The sequence below is a fragment of the Aegilops tauschii genome, chromosome 7 (genome assembly GCF_002575655.3).
Source record: "Aegilops tauschii subsp. strangulata cultivar AL8/78 chromosome 7, Aet v6.0, whole genome shotgun sequence".
Lineage (NCBI taxonomy): Eukaryota > Viridiplantae > Streptophyta > Magnoliopsida > Poales > Poaceae > Aegilops > Aegilops tauschii.
The window spans coordinates 619,210,398-619,229,322 of NC_053041.3; the positions used below are offsets into that span (position 1 = coordinate 619,210,398).

The 18,925-nt window shown below is 44.7% G+C and overlaps 3 protein-coding genes and 1 pseudogene across 4 annotated transcripts; 1 reads left to right on the plus strand and 3 right to left on the minus strand.

The window, feature by feature from the left end:
- Positions 1 to 1,721: 1,721 nt before the first annotated feature.
- Positions 1,722 to 3,581, minus strand: LOC120969178 (uncharacterized). The gene is made up of 4 exons (XM_073504583.1): positions 3,133 to 3,581; positions 2,790 to 3,033; positions 2,332 to 2,423; positions 1,722 to 1,931 (listed from the first exon to the last, which is right to left on the minus strand). The coding sequence occupies exons 1-4, from the start codon at positions 3,499 to 3,501 to the stop codon at positions 1,722 to 1,724; spliced, it is 915 nt and encodes a 304-aa protein (XP_073360684.1). The 5' UTR covers positions 3,502 to 3,581.
- A 4,659-nt stretch (positions 3,582 to 8,240) lies between these two features.
- LOC141027518 (putative disease resistance protein RGA4) lies at positions 8,241 to 17,644 on the minus strand (annotated as a pseudogene).
- On the plus strand, positions 9,066 to 10,707 carry LOC109761632 (uncharacterized). Its single transcript, XM_020320450.3, has 3 exons — positions 9,066 to 9,528; positions 9,634 to 9,771; positions 10,255 to 10,707. Exons 1-3 carry the CDS (start codon positions 9,193 to 9,195, stop codon positions 10,705 to 10,707), a joined length of 927 nt encoding a protein of 308 aa, XP_020176039.2. The 5' UTR covers positions 9,066 to 9,192.
- LOC120968372 (uncharacterized) lies at positions 11,789 to 16,846 on the minus strand. Of its 2 annotated transcripts, none has more exons than XM_073505415.1 (5): positions 16,248 to 16,846; positions 14,407 to 15,613; positions 13,640 to 13,854; positions 12,577 to 13,511; positions 11,789 to 12,466 (listed from the first exon to the last, which is right to left on the minus strand). In XM_073505415.1, the coding sequence occupies exons 1-2, from the start codon at positions 16,814 to 16,816 to the stop codon at positions 14,722 to 14,724; spliced, it is 1,461 nt and encodes a 486-aa protein (XP_073361516.1). In that variant the 5' UTR covers positions 16,817 to 16,846; the 3' UTR covers positions 11,789 to 12,466; positions 12,577 to 13,511; positions 13,640 to 13,854; positions 14,407 to 14,721. The 2 variants fall into 2 exon arrangements, with proteins under 2 accessions (XP_073361516.1, XP_040251001.2); XM_040395067.3 differs by having other exon boundaries at positions 13,938 to 15,613.
- Positions 17,645 to 18,925: the final 1,281 nt, after the last annotated feature.

Genomic DNA, 18,925 nt, shown 5'->3' on the forward strand with positions numbered 1-18,925 from the left:
TAATAACGAGTAGAAGTTGTATGATGATGATTAGTAGGACTTGTTATTATGATGATGCATGATGCGAGCATGAAGAGTTATCATATATGTGTGGGTGAAATGAACATGGATTGGATTGAAGTGAAGGCAACATGCATGTGGTGCATGTCGAAAGTAGTACAATCCAAACTTGATCAAGTTTGGATTAGTATTACTTTCAACATGCACCACATGTTGCCTCACTTCAATCTAAGTCATGTTTAGGCATAGCAGTAGCAGTAGCACGGAGATAAGAGAGGACACATCTCTCTATCAGTTACCTATAACTACCTAAATTAACCCCCAAAACCCCTAAACCACCTCCTTTCAAAAAAAAAACAGCCCCTGAAATGCTGACGCGTGGAAGCTTATTGGTCCCGGTTGGTGCTACCAACCGGGAGCAAAGGCCCTCTGCCTGGGCTCGCCGGAGCGGCCACGTGGAGGCCCATCTGTCCGGGTTAGTATAAGAACCGGGATTAAAGGTCTAGGGCATTAGTAACGACCCTTTAGTCCCGGTTCCCCAATCGGGACAGATGGGCCTTATGAACCGGAACAAATGGCCCTTTTTCTACTAGTGACACCCGTAGTTTCTTTCTTTTTTTAGTTGGAAGTTTGTTATACTGATAGAGTGTGCGTAGGCAGTAAACGAATTCCTGCAAAACCAATTTTGTATGAGTTTTTTAGATCTGAATTCATTTATGTTCATGTGCGTCTGTCTGGCTGTGTATCCCAACTTGTGTTAATGCTAAGATCACTGAATTGAGTGTTCGCAGTCACATGTTTAAGATTCAGTTGAGATCAATATTATGCTATTCTGCCCCGTCCTGTGATACTACCTACCTAATATAAGTCCCAAATATTTGTTCCTTTGAGGTGGTACAACTCTTGAATAAATATGCACAAATTGAGTGGAAATTCTTCTTGTGTTGTCTGAGTTTTTTTTTTGTCTCGTTTGTCCAGATTCAGGGGAGTTGTTATCAGATCAGTGTTATGTGTTCGAAACGACCTTGTGTTCTGATAGTGTGGATTCTCTTCGCAGATTTGAACACCTACCTTGCCGACAAGTTGGCGCGTGACAATCTGAAGGATTTCACCTGGCTGTGGTCTTTTGTATGTTGTTCTTATTTCCATGCTACCTCTAGATTCAGTTAACATGGTGTAACATGAATGTGCTGCTCCGTGACTAAGAATGTGACAAATGGAATTAAGAGTTTGAGCCAAGTGACAACTGTGGTATTAGATGTAGCTGAAGTATATTTCCATGTCAAGTTTTTTGTTTCTAGTTTGCATGGTGCTTGTAGCTTCAGTTAATGTGGCTGCTGCTCCATGCGTAAGAGTGAATGTGACCATGAATTTGACAGTTTCAATCAATCAACAACTATGGTAGAGCTAGCTAGCTGAAGTATATTTCCATGTCACATTTTTCCAAAGTATTTTCATTTTTTAGGGTGACAAGTTGGTGCATAGCGCCCATGAGATCACCAGCAGTAAACTCTGGCACATGGAACTCCCATTTTACCACACCAGAGTCTACAGATTTAGTGTCAACTTTAGTTGAGCCTTGTTTGTTTGTCGACGCAGACAGACAAGTCGCAACTGGAGAAGCACATACAGTGGGCTGTGGATCCTTTCTTCTCAGCTGGGCATCAGTTTCCACAAGTTGACAGCCTCTAAATCCACCACTGTCAACTCCTCAGCCAACTTCAGGCGCATAGTATTTCATACGAAGATCTGACATACAAGGCGGCGCCGGTGATCCTCAATCTTCCCAGAATCTCATGCGCACCACTGCTTTGCTTGTTCCCGCTGCGCAGAGTATGCCTGAGGAACGGAATCTGCATGTACTCCCAAAGGCATGCCCATGATAAGCTTCGCATCTTCCTGCCAGCCTGCCAGAAGGTGTCCTTAGCCAGCTGCGAGACCCAGGTTCAGGTCGATTCAGTCAGAAACTTTGGTGAGCAAACTCCCAGCAATGAGATACTTTCGGCGTGCGACAAATGTTACAAACGACAGGAAACAAATAGGTTCAGAGTTAATCATTCGATATTATGTATTACAAACGTTGGGAACTCAGGTTTATCATGCATTCAACAGTGTTACAAATCATACATAGGAATAGCAGATCAAACTAGTGTTCATCACTGCACATTATGACATACTTACCAATACACACACACACACACACACACACACACATAGGTAATCCAGTGTCCACCTACTGCATGCAGACATGACATTCTGCACTGTCCGTGATTTATGGGGTAGAGCGCCACACCGCTTCACAAGCAAGCAAATACACAAGAATCAACAAACCAAGCATGTTGTAGAAACCAACGATTCAGTAAGAGCCTGTAGATTTGGCAGCCCATCTGCTTCAGCTTCCGTCCTCAGCAAAAAGCACACGGCTGACAGTTTGCAAACGAATCAGAAACGTAACAGCAACAGCAACGGCTAATAGTTGCAATATCTTCCGTACTGAACACAAATAGTTGCAGTTACTGAACACAAAAACTGGAAAAGGAAGACAGAAGGAAATCAAATATGTACCTTCCGTACGGACCTTTTTCAGTAACTTCCAATTATTTTATGTGGAATGGCTCAATCTGCTGCCAAATTGGATCACCGATCTCTATATATCGCATTCTTGAGTAATGTGAGGTGCTCTGTATTACCCGGCAAGGCATCCCACCTGCATCTGCTGAACTTAAGCTCTTGCAGGGTCTTTGGGCTGCCTTTATGCTTACCCATCAATCAACTCGGTATCTTCCTACCTTGGTAATTCCTGATTTCTAGTCTTTCAAGATACTTCGAAGGGCAAAGGCCCTCAAGTACCTCTGCTTGAACCTCTGGTTCTGGAATGCGAAAGTGATCATGATCCCACACCAGTACCAGTTCTGTGAGTCTTTCCTTGCCAGCAAGTTTGATTTCAACAGCCTCTTCCTTAGTCTTAACATGCTCAAGACCATGGATCTGCAGCTTGCCTTGAAGTTTGTTTAAGTGTTTCAGCTGATGTGACTCATACCCATGTATCCTCTTTATTGTGAAGAATGGTAACATTTGGAGCCATGTCAGTCTGCCAATGTTCGGAAATGCCAGATCTGCCTTGCTGATTACGCACCGCAAGTTGACAAGGTTCATCATATCTTCACCACAACGGAACGCCAAATTAATGCAAAGACCAAAATCTACCACCTGCATGTGGTAAAGCTTGGTAAAAGCGGCCGGTAAAGTTAGCTTGGTAATTTGAGGCACCCGAAAAGCAAAATAACGCAGATGTTTCAACTTGCCAATGGAATCTGGGAATGAGAACATACTAAGACCAATTCCACAGAAACGTAAATTAAGTACCCGCAATTTCGACAGCCCCGTGAACATAATGAAAAAACTCCCAAAGACAGCGCACTCGTTTGATTGAACCTTTATCATGTCATCAATGATGAGAGTGCGTAAATTTTGCAATCCTGGTATCTTCTTAGTAAGCATCTTGATGAGTAAATAGGCAGTTTTTCGATTAAATTAATCCATGAATGAATCATGAGCATGACATGGACAGCATTGATAACACACTGATTACGATCTAACAGAGCATGTACTACGCACATAGTAGAAACATCTACGCATATTGCTAATACTGCTACAACAGAAAGAAACACGAGAGGGATAAACGATGTATACCCTCCAATCGGCCACGCGGCGGCGGTGGCGGTGGCAGCAGCCGCGGCATCCTCAGCGGCCTTCTTGTCGGCCTCGGCCTTCTCAGCGGCGGCACAGTCGGCGTCGGTCGACATGGTGATGACGAAGGTGATGCGGACGTAGATGAACAGAAGCGAGCAGTTGCGTAGTCGCTACCCAAAAACCTAATCGCCCCTCTCCCGTACAGGATCCGGAGAGGCGGGGTTTCGGAGGCCTGCTCTCCCGTTAACCGTGTACGCGGTGAACGGGACGGAGTCGCCGGCGGCAGCAGCAGCAGAGGAACAACGTGGGCGTGGAGGCGGAGATGGAGATGCGTTCTGTTTTCGCGGCGGCTAGGGTTGGCAGCGCCCCACATATATATGTGCGGCCGCGCGTGGAGAGACGTGGGCTGAACCCACGTCCAAGTCGATAGCCCATGATCCGACGTCTCAGATCGTGGCCCTACCTGTCAAAGACTCTCCGTTCCTGACCAGCAAAAAGAAGCGCATAGGAGTGAACTCGGCTCGGCTCAATCCCGCAACCCGCAACGCGTCGTGACGAGGCGTGGCGTGGCGAGGCGAGGCGAGTGGAGGAGGAGGAGTGCGCGAGGGCTTCTTTTCTTCTCAAGCTCCAATAGCATGAGGGAGAGAATCCCTTATAAACCACTCCAACTCTCCTTCCACTTCTGGGGTGGGACTAAACTTCCCACCACCTTGTCATGCCACCTACATGGGCCCTTAGAGATTAAATCTGAAATTGTCATATGGGCTCTAGGCCCATCTCATATTTCAACAATCCCCCACCAGATCTCAGGGGCCCACTTGTCCTTTGTTCCAAACGCTGTTTTGATATACCAGCATCTCAGTGGAGACCGATTAAGGTTGAGCTCCACCTAGACCAAGTAGTTACACTCCTTCACAACTGAACAATGGACTATGCCTTGAATTGTCAGTTTGGCGTCAAGAAGTTTCACCACAAGTCTCACTGATACGAGGCTGCCGAAGGCCGACCCCTCGGGTGGAGCATATTAGTCACACTCCTGGCCTGTTCATGAGCTTGCTAGAGATCACCCCAATCTCATAGACTGTGACCAGCAGTCGGGCTCATATAGGTGTGTTCCTCCAAAGGTCGCTCTGTAGGATAGCATCTTGCTTATATATATAAGCCTTGGAACACATTAAGACAGTAGTCATCCTTCCATACAGTTTCCGAGAGTATTGCATCTCCAACAGAGTGGGTTAGTAAAGTTACTCTCCTCAGTTCACCGCTGGCTTGTTTTCCCAGGTCCTATTTCACGGGATCTCCGATCAGATAGGTTGGGTTACTACCATGGCAACTCATGTGGGTCTCATACCCATCTCCCTTGATGCGCTATCTATCACAACACGTGATAGCCCTTTAGTGAAGGAATCTGCCAGATTCTTAGCTGTTTGGATATAATCCAACGCTATCACTCCGGAGTTTCTCAATTTCTGACAGCTTTCAATCTCATTCTTATGTGTTTGTTGGACTTCATGTTGTCCTTTGAACTCTTCACTTTGACAATAACTGTTTGATTGTCGCTGTTCATAAGGATGGCCGGAACCGGCTTCTCAACCACTTGCAAGTCCATCAACAGATCTCGAAGCCATTCTGCTTCGCCACCCGATGTGTCTAATGCTGTTAATTCTGCTTCCATTGTCGATCTTGTTAAGATCGTTTGCTTGCAAGACTTCAAGGAAACAGCACCACCTCCAAGAGTAAACATATACCCAGTTGTGACCTTCATCTCATCAGCATCAGAGATCCAATTCGCATCACTATACCCTTCAAGTACCGACGGGTATTCGGTATAGTGAAGTCCATAGTTCATAGTACCTTTCAGATAGCGCATAACTCTCTCAAGAGCACGCCAATGTACATCACCCAGTTTGGAAACAAATCGGCTCAGTTTGCTAATAGCAAATGCGATGTCAGGCCTTGTTGCGCTCGCTAGATACTGGAGTGAACCAACAATCTGAGAGTATCTCAATTGATCTATAGTTGTGCCCTTAGACTTTCGAATCAGCACACTAGAATCATATGGTGTTTGAGATGGTTTGCAGTCCGAATATCCAAAGCGACTCAACACCTTCTCGACATAATGGGATTGCAGAAGTGTAATCCCACACTCATCATCTCTCAATAGCTTGATGTTCAAGATAACATCAGCCACTCCAAGGTCCTTCATCTCAAAGTTCTGAGATAGGAAAGTCTTAACCTCCTCGATCAACTTGAGATTAGTCCCAAATATCAGTATGTCATCAACATACAAACACAGTATAACTCCTTCGCCTCCACCATAGCGATAGTATACACATTTGTCGGCCTCATTAACAACAAACCCAACAGATGTCAACGTTTCATTAAACTTATCATGCCATTGCTTAGGCGGTTGTCTTAAGCCATACAAAGATTTCACCAACTTACACACCTTTCCTTCTTGACCATCTATCACAAAGCCATCAGGCTGTTGCATATAGATTTCCTCCTTTAGCTCTCCGTTCAGGAAAGCCATCTTAACATCCATCTGATGAATGAGAAGACCATGCGAGGCCGCCAACGAGAGTAATACTCGAATGGTGGTCAGTCTGGCCACAGGTGAATAAGTGTCGAAGAAATATTCTTCTTCTTTCTGGGCGTAGCCCTTCGCCACAAGCCTAGGCTTGTACTTTTCTATCGTACCGTCGGGCCTAAGCTTCTTCTTGAACACCCACTTGCATCCCAATGGTTTGCAACCATAAGGACGTTCAGTAAGCTCCCAAGTCCCGTTAGCCATGATGGAATCCATCTCGTTACGGACCGCATCCTTCCAGTAGTCAGCTTCTGGAGATGCATACGCTTCTGAAATAGAAGTGGGATTATCCTCCACGAGGTATACGAAGAAATCATCACCAAAGGTCTTTACAGTCCTTTGTCTCTTGCCCCTACCAAGGGTTTCCTCATTATCCTCCTCAGGATTTTCATCATGTGTTTGTTTATAATATTCCATCGGAATGGCAGGTTCAGGAGTCTCCTCAGTTTCCTGTCTAGAAGTGCTTTGTACATCTCTCATGGGGAAAATGTCCCCAAAGAATGTAGCATCCTTAGACTCCATAATTGCACCGACCTTCATGTCAGGTACCTCATATTTCACTACTAGAAATCTATAGCCAACACTATTCATAGCGTAGCCCGAATTAACACAGTCCACGGTCTTTGGTCCAAGCTTACGCTTTTTGGGGATCGGCACATTAACTTTCGCCAAGCAGCCCCAAGTACGTAAGTACGAGAGTGTTGTCCTTATCTTGGTCCACTTCTCATAAGGAGTGATCTCGTTATCCTTTGTCGAAACTTTATTCAGGACATGACATGATGTCATTATAGCCTCCCCCTACCATGCCTTGGATAAACCCGATGTATCTAACATGGCGTTAACCAAATAAATTAGAGTACGGTTTTTCCGCTCGGCAACCCCGTTTGACTGGGGTGAGTAGGGAGGCGTCCTCTCGTGAATAATGCTGTGTTCCGCACAAAAGGCATCAAACTCTTTCGAGAAGTACTCTCCACCATGATCTGACCGGACTCGTTTAATTTTCTTTTCAAGTTGATTCTCAACTTCTGCCTTATAGATTTTGAAGTAGTGTAGACCCTCATCTTTAGTATTTAACAGATACACATAGCAATATCTAGTGGAATCATCTATCAAAGTCATGAAATATTTCTTTCCACCTTTAGTCAACACACCATTCATCTCACAAAGATCAGAATGTATGAGTTCCAGTGGCACCAAGTGTCTCTCCTCTGCTGCCTTGTGAGGCTTGCGAGGTTGCTTAGATTGCACGCACGAATGGCATTTAGAACCTTTGGCTAAAGTGAAACGCGGGATTAAATTCGATTTTGCTAGCCGCGTCATAACGCCGAAACTGATGTGACAAAGACGTGAATGCCAGACTTCAGATTCATTAACACTCAAATGAATATTGTTCACCACTTTATTACATAGATCTGCAAGAGAAAGGCGGAACATGCCTCCGCATTCATAACCCTTTCCAACTAATAGTCCATATTTCGTAACAACTAATTTATTAGACTCGAATACCAACTTAAACCCTTCTCTACATAGCAGGGAGCCACTAACGAGGTTCTTTTTGATGGCGGGGACATGCTGCACGTTCTTCAGCTGCACGATTCTTCCCGAAGTAAACTTCAGATCGACCGTGCCAACACCAAGAACAGAAGCACTCACGCCATTCCCCATCAGTACGGACCCGTGACCTGTGGCCTGGTAAGAAAAAAACAATGAAATGTCAGCACACACATGAACACCTGCACCTGTGTCGACCCACCAATCGGTGGACGGCCAAACTGAAAATACAGCAAATAAATTACCGTACCCAGATGCACCACTCTCATTGTTGTTCACAATCATATTGATAGACTTGGAGTCCTGCCATGACTTCTTGTACTTGTTTGGGCACTTGTTGGCCCAATGTTCAACCGAACCACAAGTAAAGCAGCCCTCATCCTTCTTGTTCTTCTTGAAGGTCTTTTTACCCTTCTTCCACCCACAACTTAACTAACTCATCACGTTTCAAACGATGCCGTCTTGGAAAAATACTGCAGTAAGCGAAGCATCGCCTGACCTGCTCATCAAGATACTGGTAGCTCCACCACAAAGCTCCCATCGTCTCTTTGATAAGGTCCCGATCCTTCTCTCTCATCCAAATCTCAACTTTTGGGTTTTTACGGAGCCGTGCACCCACTGTTCCGGTGGCTAGAGCGATCTCTTCAGCTTTTTCGCAATGTCCTTTCCAATCATTTCAAGTTTTGTTCGATCATGGTCACCTACCCTTGCATCTCCAAGTGCATAATACATGAACATTTCAAGGAACATTTCCTCATCCAGGTCAGATATTGGAATGCATCTCTCTTGAACAGCACCCAGAGCTAATAATGCATCTTCAGTTCGACTAGTCACCGGAATTATGCTTCCTGCCTTTCCAACATTCAGCGGAGAAATTAACTTTTGTAGTTATTCATGGTCTTCCGAATTCCTACTCTTGTACCAGACATCATCCAGTATCAACAAATCCGTTTTCCAAGCAGTACCTCCTCTAGTTTCTCCTTTAGGGCGTGAAGACTGTTTAATTTTGGGCATTGTTTCCCTGTAGCGCCCTCAAATATGTCCCTGAAAATGGAATCCAAGTCAAATTTCTGTGAAACGTGAACCCAGATGACAATCTCGAAATGGCCTTCCTTATTCTCCCGCTTCTGCTTTTTCTCATGATCATAAACACACCGTGCAAGTGTTGATTTCCCAGACCCGGCGATGCCATGAATACCAATTACAGAATGACAGAGTGAATTGCAAAAAACATCGACATTGAAGGCTAGGGTTGCAGAAATCACAAGTCTCTAGTTTTGTGCCCAAAAACACTAATTCCCAGGCTAATTTTTTGCAGAAACCACAAGTCGCTCGGTTCGCTCGTTTTAAGTGGGATTATGACAGGTGGGGCCCGCTTTTGTCGACGTGGCATAACTGTTCATCCGTTTCACTCGTTAGACGCCGTCAGACGCCGTGCGCGGGCCGACTCGAGCCGGAACCCTTTTGACCGGTCCCTCCCTCGAATCGTTACGGGCCCACCCACCCCAACCCTCATTCGCTTGCGCTCTCTGCTCCCACTCGTTCGCCGCCGTCGACCCGTCCACATCTCCGACCGCCGCCGCCGCCACATCGTCGCCATGGTTTCCTGGAGTGAGGATGATGACAGCAGTGAAGGTGAGCACGGCAGGTATTACCAGTACGCCACCTCAGGTTCAAACGACGGCATCGTGAAGGTGAGTTGGTAGAAATAGGGTTAGGGTTTGGATTTGGGGATTTTTCCTCTTGAGCTAGATCTGATGTTTCCTTCCCAAATCTCTTGCTTTCCTTTGCACGTGCAGATCCCTGCTACCACGGATGACTCCGAATTCGAGGGCAATGATTATGTTTTGTGCCATGAACACCGGAAGCGAGCAGAAAGACTTGTTGCTTTCGAGGGCATCCATACTGGCAGGAGGTTCCTTGCTTGTGCTGTGAAGGTATGTGTCAAATTTCTGCTAATTAGCTGCTGTGGGCATCCATATTGGTCATTGTTTAGTACTAATTTTGGTAGTTAGCAGATCTGTCTTGTTAGTTAGGTTGTTTAAATATGTGCCCAATGCTTATTGGCTCAGTGAAGTCATTGTATTTATGTGAGCATATGTGCAGAGTGTTGTGGCATGTTCATTTGTTTATATGTGAGCATATGACAGTGTGGATAAGTGAGGTCATTTCTTAATATGTCAGCATGTGACAGTGTGGACAAGTGAGGTTTGTTTATATGTCAAGCATGTGCATGGGTTTGGAAGCACTCATTAAAAATTGTTATTAAGTACTGCTGGCCTAGTTGCTTTTAGTTAGTAAGCACTCATTATTTAGATTGCCTAATTGTTGGTACTGGTTGGAGTGCCTACTTGTTATTAGTAAAGAACTCATCTTGGCATGTAGCTCATATCTTGCTGTTTAACACTGTAATTTAACAGGATGGTAAAAACTGTGGACTAGTTGAATGGGTTGATCCATCTTGGCCAGCTACAATGGAGAATGCACTGTCCAAGTTATGGGATATGTATGAGCAGTCCAAGAGAAACAGGATTGAGGACAACCTGATGAACTCATTTGCTGTTCACAAACTGACACAAGAGAAGATCAAGCTGCAGGCCAGTTATGACAAGTTGGTTGGAGATGTTCAAGCCCTTTTGGATGAGAATGAGAGGAGGGCCCAGATGGAAAGGAAGCCTGATGAGAGCGAGCTCCAAGAGAAGTATGACATGGTTAAGAACCTGACAGTATCTCAAGCCAGTGTCATTAGGAACATGAAGTTGAAGTTTGCTGAAGAGAAGACTAAGCTGCAGGCCCATATTGATGAGCTTGAGAAGGTTGTGGAGCAGACCAAGGCCAAGCTGAATGGGATCAAGGCAATCTTAGATGAATGAGCCACACTGGGCAGTAATGGTCATGGAGTTCATGGTCATGTATGGATCTCCTTATTAGTTATGTAATGGTCCTGTATGGATCTCCCAATTATGCTACTTATTAGTCATGTATGGATCTCCAAATTATGCTACTTATTAGTTATGTAATGTTCATGTATGGATCTCCCAGTTATGCTACATATTAGTTATGTAATGGTCATGTATGGATCCCCCAATTATGCTACTAATTAGTTATGTATTGCTTATGTATGGATCTCCCAATATGCTGAATGTGATGAATTTTGATGTTCATTTGTATATCTGAAATAGCCCTATACTCACATGGGTGGGTTTTTTCGACGTCGGGGCACCCTAGACTCATTTAGGTGGTTTTTTCGACGTCGAGGCACCCTAGACTCATTTAGGTGGTTTATTCGACGTCGAGGCACCCTAGACTCATTTAGGTGGTTTTTTCGACGTCGAGGCACCCTAGACTCATTTAGGTGGTTTTTTCGACGTCGAGGCACCCTAGACTCATTTAGGTGGTTTTTTCGACGTCGAGGCACCCTTGACTCATTTAGGTGGTTTTTTCGACGTCGAGGCACCCTTGACTCATTTAGGTGGTTTTTTCGACGTCGAGGCACCCTTGACTCATTTAGGTGGTTTTTTCGACGTCGTGGCACCCTAGACTCATTTAGGTGGTTGTTTCGACGTCGAGGCACCCTAGACTCATTTAGGTAGTTTTTTCGAAGTCGAGGCACCTTAGAATCATTTAGGTGGTTTTTTCGACGTCGTGGCACCCTAGACTCATTTAGGTGGTTGTTTCGACGTCGAGGCACCCTAGACTCATTTAGGTGGTTTTTTCGACGTCGAGGCACCCTAGACTCATTTAGGTGGTTGTTTCGACGTCGAGGCACCCTAGACTCATTAGGTGGTTTTTTTTACGTCGAGGCACCCTAGACTCATTTAGGTGGTTTTTTCGACGTCGAGGCACCCAAGACTCATTTAGGTGATTCAAGTTCAACAAGCATCAACATCATGCATTCAAGTTCAACAACCATCAAAAGGCAACAAAAGGCATCATTACTCATTTAGGTGCAACTACCATCAACATCCAGCGTGAAGTTTAACAACCATCAAAAGGCATCTAGTTCAACATATGGTTCAAAGCAGCCAACAAAGGCATCTAGTTCAACATCTAGTTCAAAGCAGCCAACAAAGGCATCTAGTTCAACATCTGGTTCAAACCTACCAACAAAGGCATCTAGTTCAACAGCCAACAAAGGCATCTACTTGAATAGCCAACAAAGGCATCTAGTTTAACAGCCAACAAAGGCATCAAATTCAACAACCAACATGGGCATCAAATTCAAGCAGCCAACAAAGGCAACATCTAGTTACCAGAAGCATATAGGTACTCTTTCATCTTGTAGGAAACTGTCCTCTTCCTTCCAGTCTATCTTGGAGCATGAAATGTTCCCCTATGGCCTGCAGCAGATGTAGAAGATGTACCAGCTGGGGTAGTTTTCTTCCTGGGAGACCTCCTTGGAGGAGCAGTAGGTGCTGGGGTAGCATTCTTCCTGGGAGACCTCCTAGGAGGAGCAGTAGGTGCAGTAGCAGCAGGTGCAGCTCTCCTCCTTGGAGGAGCAGTAGGTGTAGTTGCAGCAGGTGCAGCTTTCTTCCTGGGAGGAGCAGTCCCAACATCTGCTGTACATGGAGATGGCCTCTTCCTTGTTGGTGCAGCAGCTGTAGATGAAGCAGAAGCATGTGACCTGTTTGGCTGCATTTAAAAAATAGAAACAATCATGAACTATGAATATCAATTGAGACATAACTACAAAAACAGAAACAAAGATGCTATGAATATCATGAGTTGTAGATGAAGCTAACCTGATGCTGGTTTTGTCTCATAGCAAGAGCTGGTTTCAAGGGCTTGGAGCACACAGTGTATCTGTGCCCTACAAGTTTGCAGTTGCTACAAGTAATGGATGCCATCCTAGATGTATCTCTTGGTGCTGGCTTCTCAAATTGGTTTTTCCTCCTCTTTGTTTGTTGCTTCCCAACTTTGTCTCTGAAAACTAGAGGCTCTATGTCCTGAGTTCTTGTCCTTGGCCACATATTTGGACCAGGGATAGGAAATATGATATGGTCATATGCTTTTTTGTACATTGCCTTCTTGAATAAATCATCAACAAAGTCTTCAGGTTGCAACTTAGCTTTCACAATTGCAGAGACTGCATGATTGCAAGGCATAGCAGTCATATCCCATTTCCTACATCCACATGTTCTGTGCAGCAAGTTCACTGAGTAGGTGTTATCTCCACTACTAACTTGGTAAATGTTAGGACCAGCCATCAAAGATTGGCACCACCTTGAGTTGTACTTTGCCTCCTCTAACATCTCTGCATATGTTGGGCAAATCTCCCAATTTGCTGTCTCTGTCTTAGTTCTATTGGTGTTAAATTTGACCATCAATTTAGTCCTAATTCCTTCCAGCATGGTCTTTATTGGCTTCCCTCTAACATCTAGGGTCATTTTGTTAAACACCTCACTGATGTTGTTCACAACTAGGTCAGTCTTGCATGTAAAATCCATTGCATGTCTAGCCCATGTATGAACTGGTACTTTATTAAGCCATGCCCAAGCTGCCTTACACTCTCTTTTCAAATCATTCATTGCAGCTAGGTGTTCATTCTTAGTATAAGAGTAGCTAGCTGCATCCATGTGTTTCTTTAACTCATCACCTCTAAAACCAGCAGTTTGGAAATTCTGATAAATGTATCTAAGGCAGAATCTTTGTGGACAATTGGGAAAAACATGGTTTACTGCATTTAAAAGGCCATGTTGAAACAATATGAACTAGAGCTAAATATTGGTCCATTTGAATTGTTCACAAAGCAATGTGCATATGAAAAATTAATGGTACAATAGAAATATGAGAAGAGAAGTTTACCTTCTGCCTATCAGAAATGATAGTATAATACCCAAACTTTCCACTTTCTCCACCAAGTGCATCTTTCAGTTGTGTTATGAACCAGGTCCAGCTGTCTGTGTCCTCTTTGTCAACAACTCCAAATGCTATAGGGTATATGTTGTTGTTTCCATCCCTTCCTGTTGCAGCAATGATCTGCTGACCTGTTGACAGCTTGATAAAACAACCATCTACCCCTGCAAAGTGACAAATGTGAGAAGATAGTGTATTTAATGTGGCCAAATAACAAAAACACTACACAAGTTACAACACAATGTACCTATGAATGGCCTACATCCATTTAAAAACCCTTCTTTGCAAGCATTAAGACAGTAGAACAGGCCATGGAACCTTGGGTTCTTGCTTGGGTGGTGTGGCAAATGCTTAGTGGTCACAACACATCTACTTCCTGGGTTTGTGTCCAAAACAGCCTGCAAATAATCTCTAATCCTAGTGTATTGACCTCTCTGGTCTCCTTGGACAACCTTCAATGCTTGTTTCCTAGCCCTATAGACCATATGGGTTAAGATCTCTACTCCATATTTCTTCTTCAAATTCTGCATTATTGTGGTGATTGGTGTGCCAATATCAATTCTCATCATATCCTCACACTGGTGTGCCACCCATTTCCCTGTGACCTTTGTATTCTCTGCTACTGCTGGGCATGTGTGCAGAAAATTAGCCTTTCTGATGCAAAAAGTAGTTTCATTTGCAACAACAGAAGCTGCAATGTAGAAAGGACATTTTACATTAGTGCACACAACTATGATGCTGTCATTGCAGTTTCTGTGGAAGTCATAGTTCCTATTCTGACTTATGTGAAATGTCTGAAGTGCTCTCCTAAATTGGTACACATTAAGGAAACAAAGCTTTCTACATAACTGCTCATCTGGGTTCTCTCTTTCTTCACTGTACCACTTCCTTGGTTGTGCTTTATATGCTCTGCTCTTCCTTCCATTGGGCAGAATAAAAGGTGCATTCTCAGCTCCATCATCATATTCCTGCTTCAAATCACCTACATCTATCTCCTCATCTGATGATGGTACCCACACATCCTCAAATCTTTACTCCAAGCTTGAATGTGACCTCTTGGTTGGCCCTTTTCTTTTTTCCTTCTTCTTTGGTGGCTCATGTTGTTGCTCCACCTGCTCCTCCACCTGCTCCTCCTCCTCATGCTCCATCTGCTCATCCTCCTCCACTTGCTCCACTTGCTCCTCTTCCTCATCTTCCCCATACACTTCATCCACATTAGTGTCTCCTTCAAAATGAAGGAGTGGGTCCTCTCTCTGCCTCCTCAAATCATTAAGCCTTTTAACAAAGTCCTCATCTGCATCCAGATCAGAGTCATCTTCAGTTAGAAGAACTGGTAGTTTTTGCTTAACCATTTGAACATGCTCAGATGCCTCCTTATGTTTCCTAAAGTTCTCAATCTTGGTTCTCCTCTTTAGCTCCATTAGTGTCTCCTGCTCATCTTGCTCCATAGCAATATCTAAGTTTGTGCTCTGCTGTGTGGAAAAGAACTGAAGTGGCTCTGACTGCCTCTGTTTATTTGATTTCTCAGGTGATCTGAATAGAAATCCAGAAGGATTGACTTCATAGACAGGTTTTTCTCCTAATTGACTCAAAGGAACCTGCTCCTCATACAAATACCCTGCATTCAAATCTGCAGGTCTTGGATCAGTGGCCCTAATCACTGTCAAATTCACTACAGTCTGATCCTTATTAGCAATATGGTCAAGCATTTCATCCACCTTGTCATCATCAGAAATTTCTACCAATCCTTCAATACCCACACCAGGCTCCCTCACAAAGTAGATGTAATCATTCAGCCCATATCCCTCTGTCTCTATTAATGCTACCAAATTGTGATATGTGATGTCTGAAATGCAGAGGGATCTCTCCAAGTTGTCTCTTTCATGGAAGTGCATTTTAACTTCCCAAACAGCATCGTCCAAACTAGACAACAAAATAAAACAACAATTCTAATTAACATTGCATAATTACTATAAAAAAGTTCACAGTAATATGCTATAATTAACACTGCATATTAACAAAATATACTATACTTTGCTCTTATTGGCACTGCTCTAATTAACAATGCATAACTACAAAAGAAGCTACTATACTTTCCTCTTATTGCCACTGCTCTAACTAACAATGCATAACTACAAAAGAAGCTACTCTAATTTGCCGTTTATTCGCACTGCTCTAATTAACAATGCATAACTACAAAAGAAGGTACTCTAATTTGCCCTTTATTAGCACTGCTCTAATTAACAATGCATAACTACAGATGTAGATACTCTAACGTACTCTAATTAACACTGCATATTAACAATATAAGCTACTCTAATGTGTTCTGTATTGGCACTGCTCTAATTAACAGTTCACATTGCTACATATCAACTATATGAGTCTATGACAGTGGGCTATTCCCCTGCCCCCTCCCCCAAAATCAAATTGAGTGTTTCAGTACACAAGCTAGGGTTTAACACTGCAAATCAAATTAACCACACATACATACATCCCAAGATCCAGCCGCCGAATCCTAACCCTAACCCTAGAATCTGTACAAATGAGGTTAACTTACTAGACGCCGCCGAATGAAGAGCCCCACCGGTGGCTTTCCGTCGGATCCGCCTTCACGGCCCTGGCCCAAGATCTAGCCGCCGCGAACTCCAGCGAGTGCTGGGGGCTGGTGTTGGGGCTGCTGTCCGAAGGGGCGCCGGGGTTTGAGCTGCCGCAGAGATCCGCCTCCGGTGGCCTGTCGTCTCCACCACCGGCAGGCCCACCGCAGTCGCCACCGCCACTCGCCGTCGCCATGTCTGAGAGGAGAGGGTGTGGGGAGGGAAAGAGATGGAGAGATGGAGAAGAGCTAGCGGGGAGGGACCGGTCAAAAGGGTTCCGGCTCGAGTCGGCCCGCGCACGGCGTCTGACGGCGTCTAACGAGTGAAACGGATGAACAGTTATGCCACGTCGACAAAAGCGGGCCCCACCTGTCATAATCCCACTTAAAACGAGCGAACCGAGCGACTTGTGGTTTCTGCAAAAAATTAGCCTGGGAATTAGTGTTTTTGGGCACAAAACTAGAGACTTGTGATTTTTGACAACCCTAGCCTTCAATGTCGATGTTTTTTGCAATTCACTCCAGAATGACATGTACCACTAATGGTGTTTGCATGACACCGGTGTTCCTTCTCATGAAGCATTGCTATGATCTTGTCACGATCCTGATCTCGACCAATTACTCGTAGCAGAGGACTAATGCCTGCACTACGTGAACTGGTAGCAACGGCAGGTCTCCCATTATCATTACTTACACTTGGCAAGTTCAGTTGTTTCAAAACTTTACATGCATCATTTATAGCACTTTCTATCTTCTCTAGGCTTTTCTTCAATTCCACTTTTGGCAACCCAGTGTCCTGCAAAACCAAATAATAGTTAAGTTGAGGCTATATAAAAAAACATTATCAAGCATTGCATTTCAAGATCCTATCATCTAGTTTTAGATAACTATGGCAAACAAGTAAGAATTCATTCTGATAAATCAGAACACGTCCAAGAATGAGGGCTGAGAAATACCATATCTTTTAGGGGAGAGCTCGGCATGGAAGACTGGAGATTCTTCATCAGAATATACATCTTAAATGGATGAGCCATGCTGCTTTCTGACTTGGTATCTTGGATCTTCTTCTTGAGACACTGATATTCGACACTATGTAAGATATCTTCGGCCTCGTAGAGGGCAGATCAAAGGTTGTCTAACAGTGGCTCTAAGCGAAGCATGTAAGTGCTCTCATCGACTACTTCCATCACGCGCTGCAGTTGTAAAACTTGAACATCAAGTATCTTCAGCTTGTCCGCTGCGTTAAAGTCGAGGTGGGTGAAACCTTTGTTGAGGACCCTTGAAATGATGGGTGAGGCGAGCCAGCCTACTGCGGATACGCCCCATCCTGCAGCAGCACTAACAGTAATTGGGTCCGGCATTGCAAGCCTTGGGGAGTGAAGGCTAGCTAGGCTTTGCTTTATATATAAAGCGGGGCGAAAGCCTTTTTCGGTAAGGCAAGCTAGGCTGAAGGATCTATATGTACATGAATCCTGGTAGTGCACCCGGTAACCTGTTCACAACTAAGACAGACAAAACAAGTACCAGTTGAGAGAGAGAGATGCTTTGTTTGCCACTGGTTTGCTTTATAAGAAGTAAGAATGCTAAACAGACCTCAACATGGGAGCGCGTTGTCGCCGAGGGCGAGCCTGGACCTGGTGATTCTTCTCGGCCTCCGCACTAAGATCTCTGGCGAATTCACGTCTGCGAGACTGGACCTGGTGTCCACCCCCCGCGTGAAGAAGAAGAATGTGAGGCCGAAAATTGTAGAGGAAGAACAGTAGTGATGGTGTGCGGTTGAAGCTACTAGCAAAGTAGAGAATGAATGCTGGGGCAGTTGGGAGGACGGGGGTGTGGTTGACGGATGCTTTCGGTACAGCAATGGTGGGCTAATAAGACTTGGTCCAATTTCAAAATCGACGTGTAGCCACTGTACCCACTGGCTTGCTTTGAAGTAGGAAGTTTCCAGTCAAGTTCTCACGCATGGGTCAGTTTCATCATCTTATATCATTGGTCCGAGAAGTAATGTTGGCCACACAACATGGTCTGGTCTTTATTATTTGTCACGACCCCGATTTCAAGTCACATCGATCTAGCCGGTAACACCTCATATCACTTTGCGGCCTCACGCACGATATTCCCACGGGTGTCGCTTTACCATGGCCCGGGACCATTTGCGCCTTTTGGCTCACGTATATGATAGTGTCGCTAGCATCCATATGACAGAAAACCCGGGCCGACATGACTAGTCGTGAACTCAAAGTGGCACTAACTTACGGGGACAGGCATACATGAATCAACATCGAGCATGTCGGTCAGCAGCGTGCGAATCCGGGCTGTAGCACTGGACTAACAGGACTCCGGTGAACCGGGCTGTAGCAGGCTGGGCAGGACTCCGGATGTCACCGCGTAACATTTCCCCGAAGGGACAGACACAGGAACGAAGTGAATCACATGTCGGCCAGTCAAGTGTTCCGGAGCAGTAGTGCTGGGCTAGCAGGACTCCGGTGAACCGGGCTGTAGCGGAGTACTATGGCTCATGGAAGCACAAGACTACATTTCCTTATAAGAGAGGCTACCAAGAATAAACAACTAGGTTGTCGGATCCCACACATACCAAGCATTTCAATCATACACACAATATGCTCGATATGTGTAAATAC

Excerpts from the sequence above, each read along its gene's own strand:
- LOC120969178 (XM_073504583.1), bottom strand. The coding sequence starts at position 3,501 with ATGCTTACTAAGAAGATACCAGGATTGCAAAATTTACGCACTCTCATC. Across the intron at positions 3,034-3,132 it reads ACCTTGTCAACTTGCGGTGC|TCACATCAGCTGAAACACTT; the intron begins GTAATCAGCAAG and ends CATGGGTATGAG. Across the intron at positions 2,424-2,789 it reads AGAAATCAGGAATTACCAAG|CCGTGTGCTTTTTGCTGAGG; the intron begins GTAGGAAGATAC and ends GCAAACTGTCAG.
- LOC109761632 (XM_020320450.3), top strand. The coding sequence starts at position 9,193 with ATGACAGGTGGGGCCCGCTTTTGTCGACGTGGCATAACTGTTCATCCG. Across the intron at positions 9,529-9,633 it reads CAAACGACGGCATCGTGAAG|ATCCCTGCTACCACGGATGA; the intron begins GTGAGTTGGTAG and ends TTGCACGTGCAG. Across the intron at positions 9,772-10,254 it reads TCCTTGCTTGTGCTGTGAAG|GATGGTAAAAACTGTGGACT; the intron begins GTATGTGTCAAA and ends GTAATTTAACAG.
- LOC120968372 (XM_073505415.1), bottom strand. The coding sequence starts at position 16,816 with ATGTCATTCTGGAGTGAATTGCAAAAAACATCGACATTGAAGGCTAGG. Across the intron at positions 15,614-16,247 it reads TCTTCATTCGGCGGCGTCTA|TTTGGACGATGCTGTTTGGG; the intron begins GTAAGTTAACCT and ends TTTGTTGTCTAG.